At 40.0% G+C, this 13,064-nt stretch overlaps 1 protein-coding gene across 7 annotated transcripts in view; it reads right to left on the bottom strand.

Moving 5' to 3' along the window:
- Window positions 1–13,064, bottom strand: part of AP3B1 (adaptor related protein complex 3 subunit beta 1) — a 279,241-nt gene that overhangs the window by 222,777 nt on the left and 43,400 nt on the right. For all 7 annotated transcript variants that reach the window (XM_074384448.1, XM_074384437.1, XM_003920819.2 and 4 more), the window contains exon 3: window positions 5–79. In XM_074384448.1, the coding sequence (XP_074240549.1) occupies window positions 5–79 (75 nt within the window). The remainder of the gene's footprint in view (window positions 1–4; window positions 80–13,064) is intronic.

Raw genomic sequence — 13,064 nt, 5'->3', positions numbered from 1 at the left:
GTACCTCAATATTTTTACTGGCCACATTCTTCACAACAGCAGGAAACAGTTCAGACGCATTTTTTCCTTTTGCAATCATCTGAAGAATAAACAAAACAGACAATATGGGCAATTTTATACATATTAAATATTTAGAAGATTGTGTCAACAAATAAGTTATGTAATTAACAGTGGAACTATTTTCAAATCATCTTACTTACCTCAACTATTTGTAGCAAATAATACTCTCTTGTATCGCAATATAAATACACAAATACAGACACACTAAAAAAGAAATATTTCATAATTTAAGATATATATTTAAATATTTTAGTAGTTTTCTCTGGCTAAGCTGTAAGTTTCTTTCTTTTTTTTAAGTTTTTGAGACAGGGTCCTCCTCTGTCATCTGGGCTGGAGTGCAGTAGCTCAATCACAGCTCACTGCAGCCTTGACCTCCCAGGTTCAGGTTCAAGTGATTCCCCACCTCAGCCTTCTAAGTAGCTGAGGCTATGAGCGTGTGCCATCATGCCTGGCTAATTTTTGATTTTTTTTTTTGTAGAGACAGGGTCCCACTATGTTTCCCAGGCTGGGTAACAACTTTTTAAAAATATTTTTGCTAGTTTCCATTTTCCAGGATCTGCATTAAAGATGTACTGCATCAGGCCAGGCACAGTGGCTCCTGCCTGTAATCACAGCTCTTTGGAAGGCCGAGGCAGGCAGATCAACTGAGGTCAGGCGTTCGAAACCAGCCTGACCAACATGAAGAAACCCTGTCTCTACTAAAAATACAAAATTAGCCTAGTGTGGTGGTGCATGCCTGTAATCCCAGCTACTCAGGAAGCTGAGGTAGGAGAATTGTTTGAACCCAGACAGAAGTTGTGGTGAGCCAAGATAGAGCCATTGAACTTCAGCCTGGGCAACAAGAGTGAAACTCTGTCTCAAAAAAAAAAAAAAAAGATGTACTGCATCTGCAATGGGGGAGTTGAGGGAGGGATGAATGTTACTTGGAATCAACTAATTATGTGACTCTTGGCTTTCTTTTCATAGGTTACCCTACTTCTGCAACCATTGCATTTTAAAAGTTTCTTTCACTAAACATCCTTCCTCTGCCCACTAAAGTTCTACGCACCACCATCTCTTCAGCCTAGCCCATTCTACAATTTCTAAAACTCCTAAGATTTCCTTCACCCTCAGGACTAACTCTCACGTTTATGTATGAGCATTAATTCCCCAAAACTGTAGCCCAAATCCAGCCTGAGTTTCAAATCTCTAACTAGACACTATTACATGGCTCTCATCCTAAACTTGCTATGTCTAAAGCCAAATTCATCTTTCATGATAAAATGACATTCATGAGAGAATTTCCTATTTCCATCAGTCTCCTAGATAACAGAAACCACAGAATTACCTTGGTCTCTTCTCACTTCTACACAGTAACTAAGTCCTGCTAATACTTCTCAGAACTTCTCAAAAGGATAACCCCTTCTACTGCTATTATCCTAGCACAGGTCAATATCACCTCACTGAGAACTTTTCAGTCTCCTCCTCCTATCCATAATGTACATCACTGACAGTTTCATATGCTTAAAACACTACTTTGCACATGTCAGTCCCCACAAAAGATCTCAAATGCTTCTGAATGTTTAGAGGCCAAATGATTGTAATATTCAAATATTCTCACAATGTGCACTAACATCCCTTCTTAAGCTCTCTGACCTAAGGTTCTATTAAACTGACCTTACTCACTACTAGAACATTCTATGGCTGCCCCACTATGCCTCTGCATAGCCCCAGCTTTCTAAGTTCTACCCTTCTATCTAAAGTATCACCAAATTCTACTCTTTCTCCCCTGCTAGAGCCATCTCCTAATGCCTGGCCCACTGGGACAACCAATCCTAATTTCTTTTAGAATTTTCTTTTTTTTTTTTTTTCTTTGAGATGGAGTCTCACTTTGTCACCTAGGCCACAGTGCAGTGGTACAATCTGGGATCACTGCAACCTCTGCCCCCTGGGTTCAAGCGATTCTCCTGCCTCAGCCTCCCAAGTACCTGGGATTATAGGCACCTGATGCCACCCCTGGCTAACTTTTGCATTTTTAGTAGAGATAAGGTTTTGCCATGTTGGCCAGGCTGGTCTTGAACTCCTGACTTCAGGTGATTCACCCACATCAGCCTCCAAAAGTGCTGGGATTATAGGCATGAGCCATCATGTCCAGCCTCCTCTAGAACATTTTAATCTACACTTATCATTTGAAATTTCCTGTGCACTATCTTAACATTTCTATTTATTTTAATGTTATATCTATCTGTATTCCCATTTTGTCTTTCTCATTCACAGATTATAACTTTATGTCTTTTAAAAGTCCAGACTTCGGAAGCCACAAAATAAAGTTCAAACTAAAAGGTAATTTCAGTGAAAGGGATTCCTTATGAATTACGCACTATATCTAACAAACTACCTTTAAAAAGATATTAGCTTTATAATATCTTTAATTTTATAATATATTTAATTTACAGCAAATGTTATATAAATATTATGCGATATTTTAAGAATTATAATCCCAGTTAGCAATTTCTCATAAGGCCTTTCTATATGATAGCCTTAAAATACTCTTGAGGACTGGGCGCGGTGGCTCAAGCCTGTAATCCCAGCACTTTGGGAGGCCGAGGCGGGTGGATCACGAGGTCAAGAGATCGAGACCATCCTGGTCAACATGGTGAAACCCCGTCTCTACTAAAAAATACAAAAAATTAGCTGGGCATGGTGGCGCGTGCCTGTAATCCCAGCTACTCAGGAGGCTGAGGCAGGAGAATTGCCTGAACCCAGGAGGCGGAGGTTGCAGTGAGCCGAGATCGCGCCATTGCACTCCAGTCTGGGTAACAAGAGTGAAACCCTGTCTCAAAAAAAAAAAAATACTCTTGAATATAAGCTAGCCTTTTTATATTCCGTTTCCTTACTTGTGACATTCTTTTGATTTGAGTATTTTGTGAAATCTGCTAAGCATTATGGAGGGTTTACAAAATACTGAAGCTAAGACATCTTTCTATGATTTGTACATCTCTCTCCATTTTCTCATCTCTGAAATTAGAAAAGAGAGGAATTAAATGCTCCATAGGGCCCCTGCCATTCAGTGTCAATGATTACCTAAAGTCAGACATCTTGTCCTATGGTATCCTATTTCATGGCTAACTTTACTCTGTAGAATGTTGTTCAAAAAGATGTTAATATATAAGGAAGGAAAAAACACCACAATGAAATTCATTTGACAAATATTTGCTGAGAGCATACTTTCTACCAGGGCCCATCCTAGGCCTCAGGGATCCAACCATAGCCAATACAAAGCCCTTGCCCATGTGGTGCTTATCTTCTAATGGGGGAAGGGTCAATAAACAAATGACTATAATAGTGAGGTGGCAATAGACCACCGTGGAGAAAAGTAGAGCAGTATAAAGAGAATGAGAAGTGCTGAGGTAGCGGTGTGAGTTGCTCTTAAATAAGGTGGTCAGAAAAGGCCTTTCTTTCAGCAGGGATGCAAGGGAAGAGAGGAGGGGACCCACGTGACTAGCTTGAGAAACAACAGTTTAGGTATGGCATGTTCCAGGAACAGGAGGCCAGGACAGCCAGGCTGGAATAAGTGAGGGGAAAAATGGTGAGAGATAAGGTCAGAAATGTATAAACTACTATAAAAGGAGTTAGCTTTTTACTATGAGTAAAGTGGGAGACCACTGGAGAGTTGTGAGCAGAGGAAAAACATCATTAAATATTTAGCAATGACTCACATTTTAAAAGGATTTTTCTGGCTGTGGTGTGAAAAATAGACCAGAAGATATGACAGCATGGAAAACAGAAGGCTACCGCAATTATCCAGAGGAAAGAGAGTGAGAATGGGCTAGATTTAGGATTTATTCTGAAAACAGATTATATATGATATAAGAAAGAAGGTATATGAATTAAGAAGAACTACAGCCTCTAATCCAGGACTTTGGGAGGCCGACGCAGGCAGATTATTTGAGGCCAGGAGTTTGTGACCAGCCTAGCCAACATGGTGAAACCCCGTCTCTACTAAAACACATACACACACACACACACACACACACACACACACACACACACACATAAATTAGCCGGGCGTGGTGGTGGATACCTATAATCCCAGCTCCCAGCTACTCAGGAGACTGAGGCAGGAGAATCATTTGAACCTGGCAGGCGGAGGTTGCAGTGAGCCAAGATCATGCCACTGCACTCCACCCTGAGCAACAGAGTAAGACTCCATCTCAAAAAGAAAGAAGAAGAAGGAGGACTACAAATGACTAATGGAACTGTCATTTACCATAATGAGAAAGACTGGGGAAGAAGCAGGTATTTGGAGAGATGAGCAATCCAGAGTTTGGTTTCAGATATGCTGAGAAGCCAGTTGAATGTAAGGGAATAAAGGCTACAGAATACAAGAGACCACGTTGGTTAGCAATATGCATTTGAAAAGGGGTGAGATCACTACACGAGGACATAGACACAGAAGTAGACTGAGGGATAAGACATAGTACAATCCTAAAAGCAGAAATTGTGGAGAAAGGAAGAAACCAGCAAAGAAGCTCTAAGACTCCTTGAAGCTCAGTTTGAAAGCGGGCAGTGCTTCTCAGTATTTATTCCTCCTTATCTACTCAGATAACATACTTCTCCCACCCTCTCACACTCTGCTTTAGGTAAAAAACTTGTTCTTGGTCCCCTTCTACTTTTTTACCCAGAACAAGGAGCACAGGAATTGAGGGGAGCCACATTTGGGTCCTGCGGGAAAAGTAAGATTCATAGGTGGAAAGCATAGGAAAATATGCCCTTTTGATTTTATTTGGTTGAAGTTCCTGATATTTGAAAAAGCTGCAGTACTAGCAATTCTGCCCTTTGAATGTGACTCTCTAGATAAAAGGTGAGAAATGAAGAAAGTTTTCAGGCAAAAGGTGAGAGTCATGTTTAGGGAGCTAGCTGGGCAGAAGTTGAGGAGATAACATAAGGTTATTTGTAGCTGTAAACTCTCCTGGGTTCTCATCATGCCCTCGGCTAGTATTAGTAGTCTATCTTGCATATAAAGACTATGGAATCCCATCTCTACCTAAGAGCTTCCACCCAAGGTAGAGATGGGATTCCAGAGTCCCCCAGAGAACATTCACTGGTTGTAGGCATCTAATTAAATGAGGGATCTTTTTAAGGTGATACCTGTTCTCTGACTTTATGCATTTGACTTTTATTTGTTTTTCATTCTTCAACCTTTGGTGGCCTCAGCTCCAACATCAATGTTTCATTTACAATGGGTGTAGCCTAACAGCACTGTATTTGGGAGATCTGCTTGATTTACTCTCCATCCAATCCTGTATGTTCATGAGGGTGATGGACATAGTTTAATTTTCTCATAACGTATTTGTCTAGTTTTCAGACCAGGATAACGCTTTACTTGTAAATTGAATTCAGAAGTAACTTCTCATATTCTATATCCTAGAAGACTTCGTGTAGAACTGAATGTTCCATGTTGAAGTTTTTTTAAATGAAAAATTCAAATACTTTATTAGATATAGGACTATTCAGATAATCTAGTTCTTGAGTAAACGCCATAGCTTACCTTTCAAGGACTTTGCTCATTTCAACAAAGTAGTCAAATTATTGGGCTAACGATGCCAGAAATATTCCCTAATTATCCTTTAAATGTCAATAAGGTCTTGCATTTCTGATATTGACAATTTGTCCTCTATTTTTTCTTGGTCACTCTGTCTAATTTTATCAATGTTATCAATCTTTTCCAAGGGCTAGCTTTTAATTTCACCGATTTTACTCTACTGTTTTTCTCTACTCAATTTCATTGATTTCTACTCTACCTTATTATTTATTTCTTTAGTTTCAATTTGGGTTTAATTTGTCCTTCTTTTTCTGCTATGTTAAGGTAGATGCTCAGAGCACTGATTGGAAATATTTCTTTTCAAACATAAGCTTTTATTACTATGAATTTCCTTCTAAGTACTGCTTTACTTGAATCCTCTAAACTTTGATATGTGGTTTTTCAATTTCATCCTAACTTCCTTGTGACTTTTACTTTTATTTTGACTCATGGATCACTTCATCGTTTCTAAATGTAGAAACTTGATGTATAATTTTCAAATTTTTTTCTTTTAATTTGATCTCTTCCAATGACTGTGTTTAGTTTAATTCTATATGGTCAGATAACATACTTTGCATAATTTTAATTCTTATAAGTTTGTTAAGATTGCGTCTTATGGCCCAGAACATAGTCTATCTTGCATATAAAAAGACTGTACATTTCACTACTGTTGGGTAGAATGCTCTGTAAATGTCAATTAGGTCATATAAGTTGGTATTATTCTAGTGTTAAATTTCCTTATTGGTTTTCTATCTCCCTATTCTACTGATTTTTGAGGGAAAAGCGCTTAAGTCTCCAACTATAATTGTGAATTTCTCAATCTTTCCTTTCAGTTCTAACAGGCTGTTTTCTGTTTTTTTGTTTTTACTCCATTTTTGATGCTTTCATTAGACACAATTAAGGTTATTATGTCTTTTTAGGAAAATGACTCTTATTGTTATGTTCTTTATCCTAATCATACCATTTGGTCAAAAGTTTACTCTCTCTGATATTAATAGATTCATTTGAGCTTTTTTCGTCCGTTTTTGTATGGTATATATTTCCTTCCTTATAACTTATGTCTTTACTATTAAAAGTGGGCTTCTTACAAAAAGCACAGTTATAGCCTCAGATTCAATATGAAGATCTCTTTTAATTGGTAACATCAGACCACTTACATGTAATATAATTATTAACACAGTTAGATTCAGCTCTACCATTTTAGTATCTGTTTTCTGTTTATTCCCTGTGTTTTCTGTTCTCCTGTTTGCTCTTTCCTCTTTTCCTTAGAAAATTTTTAGTATTTCATATTTTTATATTAACTACCCATATCTTTTACACAATTTTTTTACTTGTTCCTCTTCTGAGGATTATCAGATGGATAGGCAGATAAATGCACATTTACATAGATACAGATATAGCAAATCTTACGAAGTCCACTTAGAGCTAACACTGTACCAGGTCAAGAAAAATAAAGAAACATTGCAACAATATAGGCCCTTTTAATTCCATCTCCACACTAGATTTTATGTTTAGCCATCATATGTATTATACCCATATTAAAAACTTCTCAGACAGTGGGATAACTTAAGAATAAAATTAGTCCTTTATACTTATTTACCATTTTGTTTTATCTTCCTAAATATCCATCTGGTATCATTTCCCTTTAGCCTGGAGAACATCCATTAACATTTCATTAAAGCAAACATGTTAGAAATGGATACTTTTAATTTCACCTTTATTCTTAAAGGATATTTTCAATGGATATAGCGTTCTGGATTAACAGTTCTCTTCTTTCAGTAGTTGAAAGATAATTGTTCCACTATCATCTGACTGCCATGATTTTGATGAAAAATCTGCATTTATTCAAATTATTGTTCCCCTGTATGTATCATTTTTTTCTAGCTACTTTCAAGACTTTATTTTTGGTTTTGATTACTGTGTTTATACATGGTTTTCTTTCAGTTTATCCTAATTGGTATTTGCTGAGCTTCTTTCATCTATAAATTTGGGAAGTTTTCTACCATTATTTCTTCAAATATTTTTTCCTACCCCAATCTCTTTCTCCTTTCCTTCTGGTATTCTAATGATGCACATGTTAGACCTTTGGAATCAACCAACAAAACCTCAAGGCTCTGTTAGATTCTTTCAATCTCTGTTTTTCAAAATTCTTTTCTTTTCCTTTTTTTTTTTTTTTTTGAGACAGAGTCTTGCTGTGTTGCATAGGCTAGAGTGCAATGGTGCCATCTTGGCTCATTGCAGCCTCAACCTCTTGGGCTCAAGTGATCTTTCTGCCTCAACTTCCAGTGTAGCTGGGACCACAGGCACCCTCCACCATACCTGGCTAATTTTTTTGTTATTTCTGTAGAGACAGGGTCTCACTTTGTTGCCCAGGCTAGTCTCGGAACTCCTTGGCTCAAGCAATCCTCAGCCTCCCAAAGTGCTGAGATTACAGGCATGAGCCACCGTGTCCGGCCACAAACTGAATAATTTCTAATGATCTGTCTTCAACTTCTGGCTCTTTTTTCTGTTATCACCATTCTGCTATTGCATCAATCCAGGATATTTTCCATTTCAGATATAGTACTACCCACATAAAAGAAATTTCAAAAAATTTCTGGGATTATGGTTCACTTAAGATAATATTTTAGAAATCAATCATCTACCAATCTAGTTACAACCTATGAATAAGTGGATTAATTCACTACTTAATCAAAAGTGAACCTAATTTTACCTACTACTTAAGTATAAGACAGGCCCTTGGCTCCAATATATTGGTCTTTCTAATAATCTTCAGGGAAGTAAACTGAGTACAATATACCAGAGAATACAGTACCTATTCCCAAAGAATACTTAAAACAAAAAAAAAGAAAAAGAAAGGAGGAAACAGAAAAACAGTGAAGAACTTAATGAAGAAATACCAATTAAAAACAGAGGGGGGGCCGGGCACGGTGGCTCAAGCCTGTAATCCCAGCACTTTGGGAGGCCGAGGCGGGTGGATCACAAGGTCGAGAGATCGAGACCATCCTGGTCAACATGGTGAAACCCCGTCTCTACTAAAAATACAAAAAAAACTAGCTGGGCGTGGTGGCGCGTGCCTGTAATCCCAGCTACTTAGGAAGCTGAGGCAGGAGAATTGCCTGAGCCCAGGAGGCGGAGGTTGCGGTGAGCCGAGATCGCGCCATTGCACTCCAGCCTGGGTAACAAGAGCGAAACTCCGTCTCAAAAACAAAAAAACAAACAAAAAAAAAAACAGAGTGGGAAGTGCTCTCAGGCTCCTTACCCTGAGCTATGTGTTTGTCCCACTCTATTCTAAACAGACATTTTGATCTTCTAATACTTAATTTATTTATATGAATGCCATTCTCTTCATCCCACAATGGATCCTGAAATTATTGATCCTATAAATTTAGAGCTTATAATAGAACCAATTTCAAATAGAAATTCTGGAAAAATAAAGATAGATAACTCTAACGTTTTCGAGGATGACTTAAAGGGGAAAAAAAATAACAGGGCATATAAAACCCTTCCACAGTTCAAAAGAAGAGGACTACTGGAGAAGTATGAACAAGTTATCTGGGGAAAACCTTGGGCATAAAAGAGAAAAACCATGAGAAATATGTCAAATTCGTATTCTTAGTGAGATTTGAGGAGACATGTTATTTATTGAAAAAAGGATAACTTTGGAAAAGCCAAGAAAGCTTTCAGATAAAGATATTGAGAGAATGTGTTCTCTTTCCGGGCCCATGAAGGGGTACAGTTTTAAGGGCAAGAACTTCCCAGCGCCATGCCCCCTCCCGTCTCTCTCCATCCAGGAGATTTAATGGTCTCTGTTTTAAATTTTCATGAGCACAGGAAGAATCTAAAAGTTAATCACTTCCAGCGGAAGTTCTAAGGAACTCCTTTCATTGGCCAGGGGGTCTTAGAGAAGGTGGGGGTTCCTCCCAGGTTAAAAGTCCCCTTCTTCCACACCACTTCGGACTCCGTGTTTTGATCCCCTTCCACCCTCATGGAAGCTGTCTTCCTTTCTCCTGGATTTCCACTTTGGAGTCCCCTTCTACACTCTCTAGTGGAAGCAGCCTGTCTTCCCCTCCTAAACTCCATCTCTCTCTATTCCCTTCCACTCAGTGTGGAAGCTGCTTTCCTCTCCTGGATTCCATCTGTCTGGATTCTCTCACTCAGTGTGAGAGTCAGCTGTTTTTTCCTCTCTCCTTCTCCTGTTTCTCTTTCTCTACTTAAATAAATCACTTTCTACAAACACTTTAGAGTCGGCATTTACTGCACTACGCTGTGGTCTTCTCTCCCCTCCTTGGGGGATTGATAGACCAGGAATCTGGAGAAACGCCCTCTTAGGGGAACTGAGGGCTCAGGGCTCCCCTAAACCCCTGAACCCCAACAATATCATTACCAAATTTTAAGATATAATGAGAGAAGAAAGGATAGTGTCAAAAATTCTAAACTGATTTACAATGACTGCTAAAAAAATATATCCTAAAAATGACAGAGAAGGTTAGAGAGGTCAATCTGACAGGGAAGAAGGCAGAGGTAGACACAGAGGAAAGATCCAAGAAATATAATATACATATAATAGGAAAGCCAAGAGAGAACTGCCACACTGACAGGAAAAGGAGAAAATAAATAGCAGACAAACATTCGCTAAGTTAAACAGATTTAAAATTTTAGAACCCAAGGGTTCATTAGCCCCGTAACAAATTAGTAAGGAAAAAACAAACAGACTACATCTTGAATAAATTTTCTTTTTCCTCAAAATATTGAAAACATTTACATATCCAGACAGTTAAAACAGATTCTCTAAAAGAGAAAGAGAAAAGCAATCTCGGAGGCAGAGCAAGACAGTGGAGTGGAAAGCTCCACCAACCATACTCCCAACAAGGACCAAGTTAACAACTATCTACACAGAAAAAAAAAAGCCTTCATAAGAACCAAAAATCAGGTGAGCATTCACAGGACTTGGTTTGAAAGAGGCAGTGAAGAGATCAAAAGAAACAGTTCTAAATCACCAATGGCACCCTTTCCCTCTGAGTCGTGAGGCCCGTTCCAGGAGTGGTGCGTGGTATGGATGGTATCTCTGGGCTTTGCGGGAGGGAGAACACCGCAACTGTGAGGCATTGAACTCAGTGCTGTCCTGTTAGAGCAGAAAGGAAAACCAGACCAAACTCAGCTGATGCCCGCCCACAAGGGGGGCATTTAAACCAGCCCTAGCCAGAAAGGAATCCCAGAGGTCCAAACCTGAGTCCCTGGGAAACCTCACCACCAAGGGCTTACAGTATTCTGTGTCTCCAAGTAAACTTCAAAGGCAGTCCAGGCCATAAGGACTGCAACTCTTCAGTGAGTCCTACGGCTGAACTAGGCCTAGAGACAGTGGACAGAGGGGGCACACAACATACGGAGACAACACCTGGGCAGCCAAGGGAGTACTGGCATTACCTCTCTCCTATACCCAGGTTGCACACCTGGCGGCCCCAAGAGACCGCTCCCTTCCACTTGAGGAGAGGAGAGGGAGAAGTGAGGAAGACTTTGTCTTGCATCTTGGATACCAGTTCAGCCACAGCAGGATAGGGTACCAGTCAGAGTCATGAGGCCCTCATTCCAGGACCTAACTCCCAGATGACATTTCTAGACACACCCTTGTCCAGAAGGAAACTTGCTGCCCTGAAGGTAAGGGCTGAGGCTTGGCAGCATTCATCATCTGCTAACTAAGGAGCCCTGGAGCGCTGAATAACCAGCAGCAATATCCAGGTACTACACTGAGAGCCTTGGGTGAACTGCTGAGACTTGTTGGCTTCAGGTGAGATACAGCACATTCCCAGCTGTGGTGACTATGGAGCAAAACTCCTTCTGCTTGAGAACAGTAGAGGGAAAGCAAAGGGGGCTTTGTCTTGCACCCTCAGTACCAGCATAGCAACAGCAGGGGAGAGCATCAAGTGTACTCTTAGCATCCTCGATTCCAGGACTTGGTTCTTGGACAGCATTTCTGGACATGTGCTAGGCCAGAGGGTGGGTCCCAGACCAGGCAGCATTCATGCAACATACTGCCAGAGTACCCTCCGAAGTCCCTTAAGGCCCAAAGACTTAAGAGACTTTGAACCTTAAGAGACTGTGGGGGTACTCTGGCAGTACTTTTTGTGGCCTGGGGTGGTGGTGGCTACAGGTTGTGGCTCCTCTGCTTTTGGAAAGGGGAGGGAAGAGTGGGAAGGACTGCATCTTGTGGTTTGAGTGCCAGCTTGGCTGCAATACAACAGAACACTAGGTAGACTTCTAAGGATTCTGACTCTAGTCCCTGAGTCCCAGGGCTCCCAGGCAGCACTTCTTGACCCGTGCAGGGACTAGAGGACCTTGCTGCCCTTAAGGGAAGGACACAGGCCTGGTTGGCTTTGCTATCTGCTGACTGTAGAACCTCAGGGCCTTGAACAAACATGGCAATAGCCAAGAAGTGGTTACAGCAGGCCTTGTGCAAGGCCCAGTGCTGTGCTGGCTTCAGGTCTGACCCAGTACAGTCATAGTACTGGTGGCCACGGGGGTGCTTGTGTCACCACCCTCAGCTTTATCTGGCTCAAAACAGAGAAGAGACTCTGTACGTTTGGAAGAAAGTAAGGAAAGAGAATAAATGTTTCTGCCTGGTAATCCAGAGAATTCTCCTAGATCTGTTCTAAGACCATCAAGGCAGTATCTCTATGAGTCTGCAAGAACCATAGTGTTACTGGGCTTGGGGTGACCCCTAAAGCAAATATAGCTTAGATCACAACACCCAAGTTCTTTCAAATATCTGTAAAGACTTCCGAAGAAGGATGGCTAAAAACATGCCAAGGCAATGATGACTACAATAAATACCTAACTCTTCAATGCCCAGACACCAAAGAACATCTACTACTAGCATCCACCTCTAAGAGTCTGCAAAAATAAAAACCACAGCATTATTGGGCTTGGGGCCCAAGTCCCTTTATATACTAGAAAGCTTCCCGAGAAAGATAAGCAAAAACAAGCCCAGGTTGTGATGACAGCAATAAATACCTAATTCTCCAATTCCCAGAAACTGATGAACATTTACAAAGCATCAAGACCATCCAGAAAAATATTATCTCACCAATCAAACTAAATAAAGCACCAATTCTGGAAAAACAGAGAAATATGTAACCTTTCAGACAGATAATTCAAAATAGCTGTCTTCAGAAAACTCAAAGAAATTCAAGGTAACCCAGAAAAGGAATTGAGAATTTTATCAGATAAATTTAACAAAGAGATTGAAACAGTTAAAAAGAATCAAGCAGAAATTCTAGAGTTGAAAAATGCAGTTGATATACTGAAGAATGCATCAGAGTCTCTTATTAGCAGAATTAATCAAGCAGAAGAATTCATGAACTTGAAGACAGGCTCTTTGAAACTACACAGTCAGAGGAGACAAAAAAAAAATAAGAATAAAAAAGAATGAAGCATGTCTATT

Source organism: Saimiri boliviensis, chromosome 1 (genome assembly GCF_048565385.1).
Source record: "Saimiri boliviensis isolate mSaiBol1 chromosome 1, mSaiBol1.pri, whole genome shotgun sequence".
In the NCBI taxonomy this organism is placed as follows: Eukaryota; Metazoa; Chordata; class Mammalia; order Primates; family Cebidae; genus Saimiri; species Saimiri boliviensis.
Note: the sequence above shows the minus strand (reverse complement) of the source record. Positions and strands in the feature narration are given on the sequence as shown.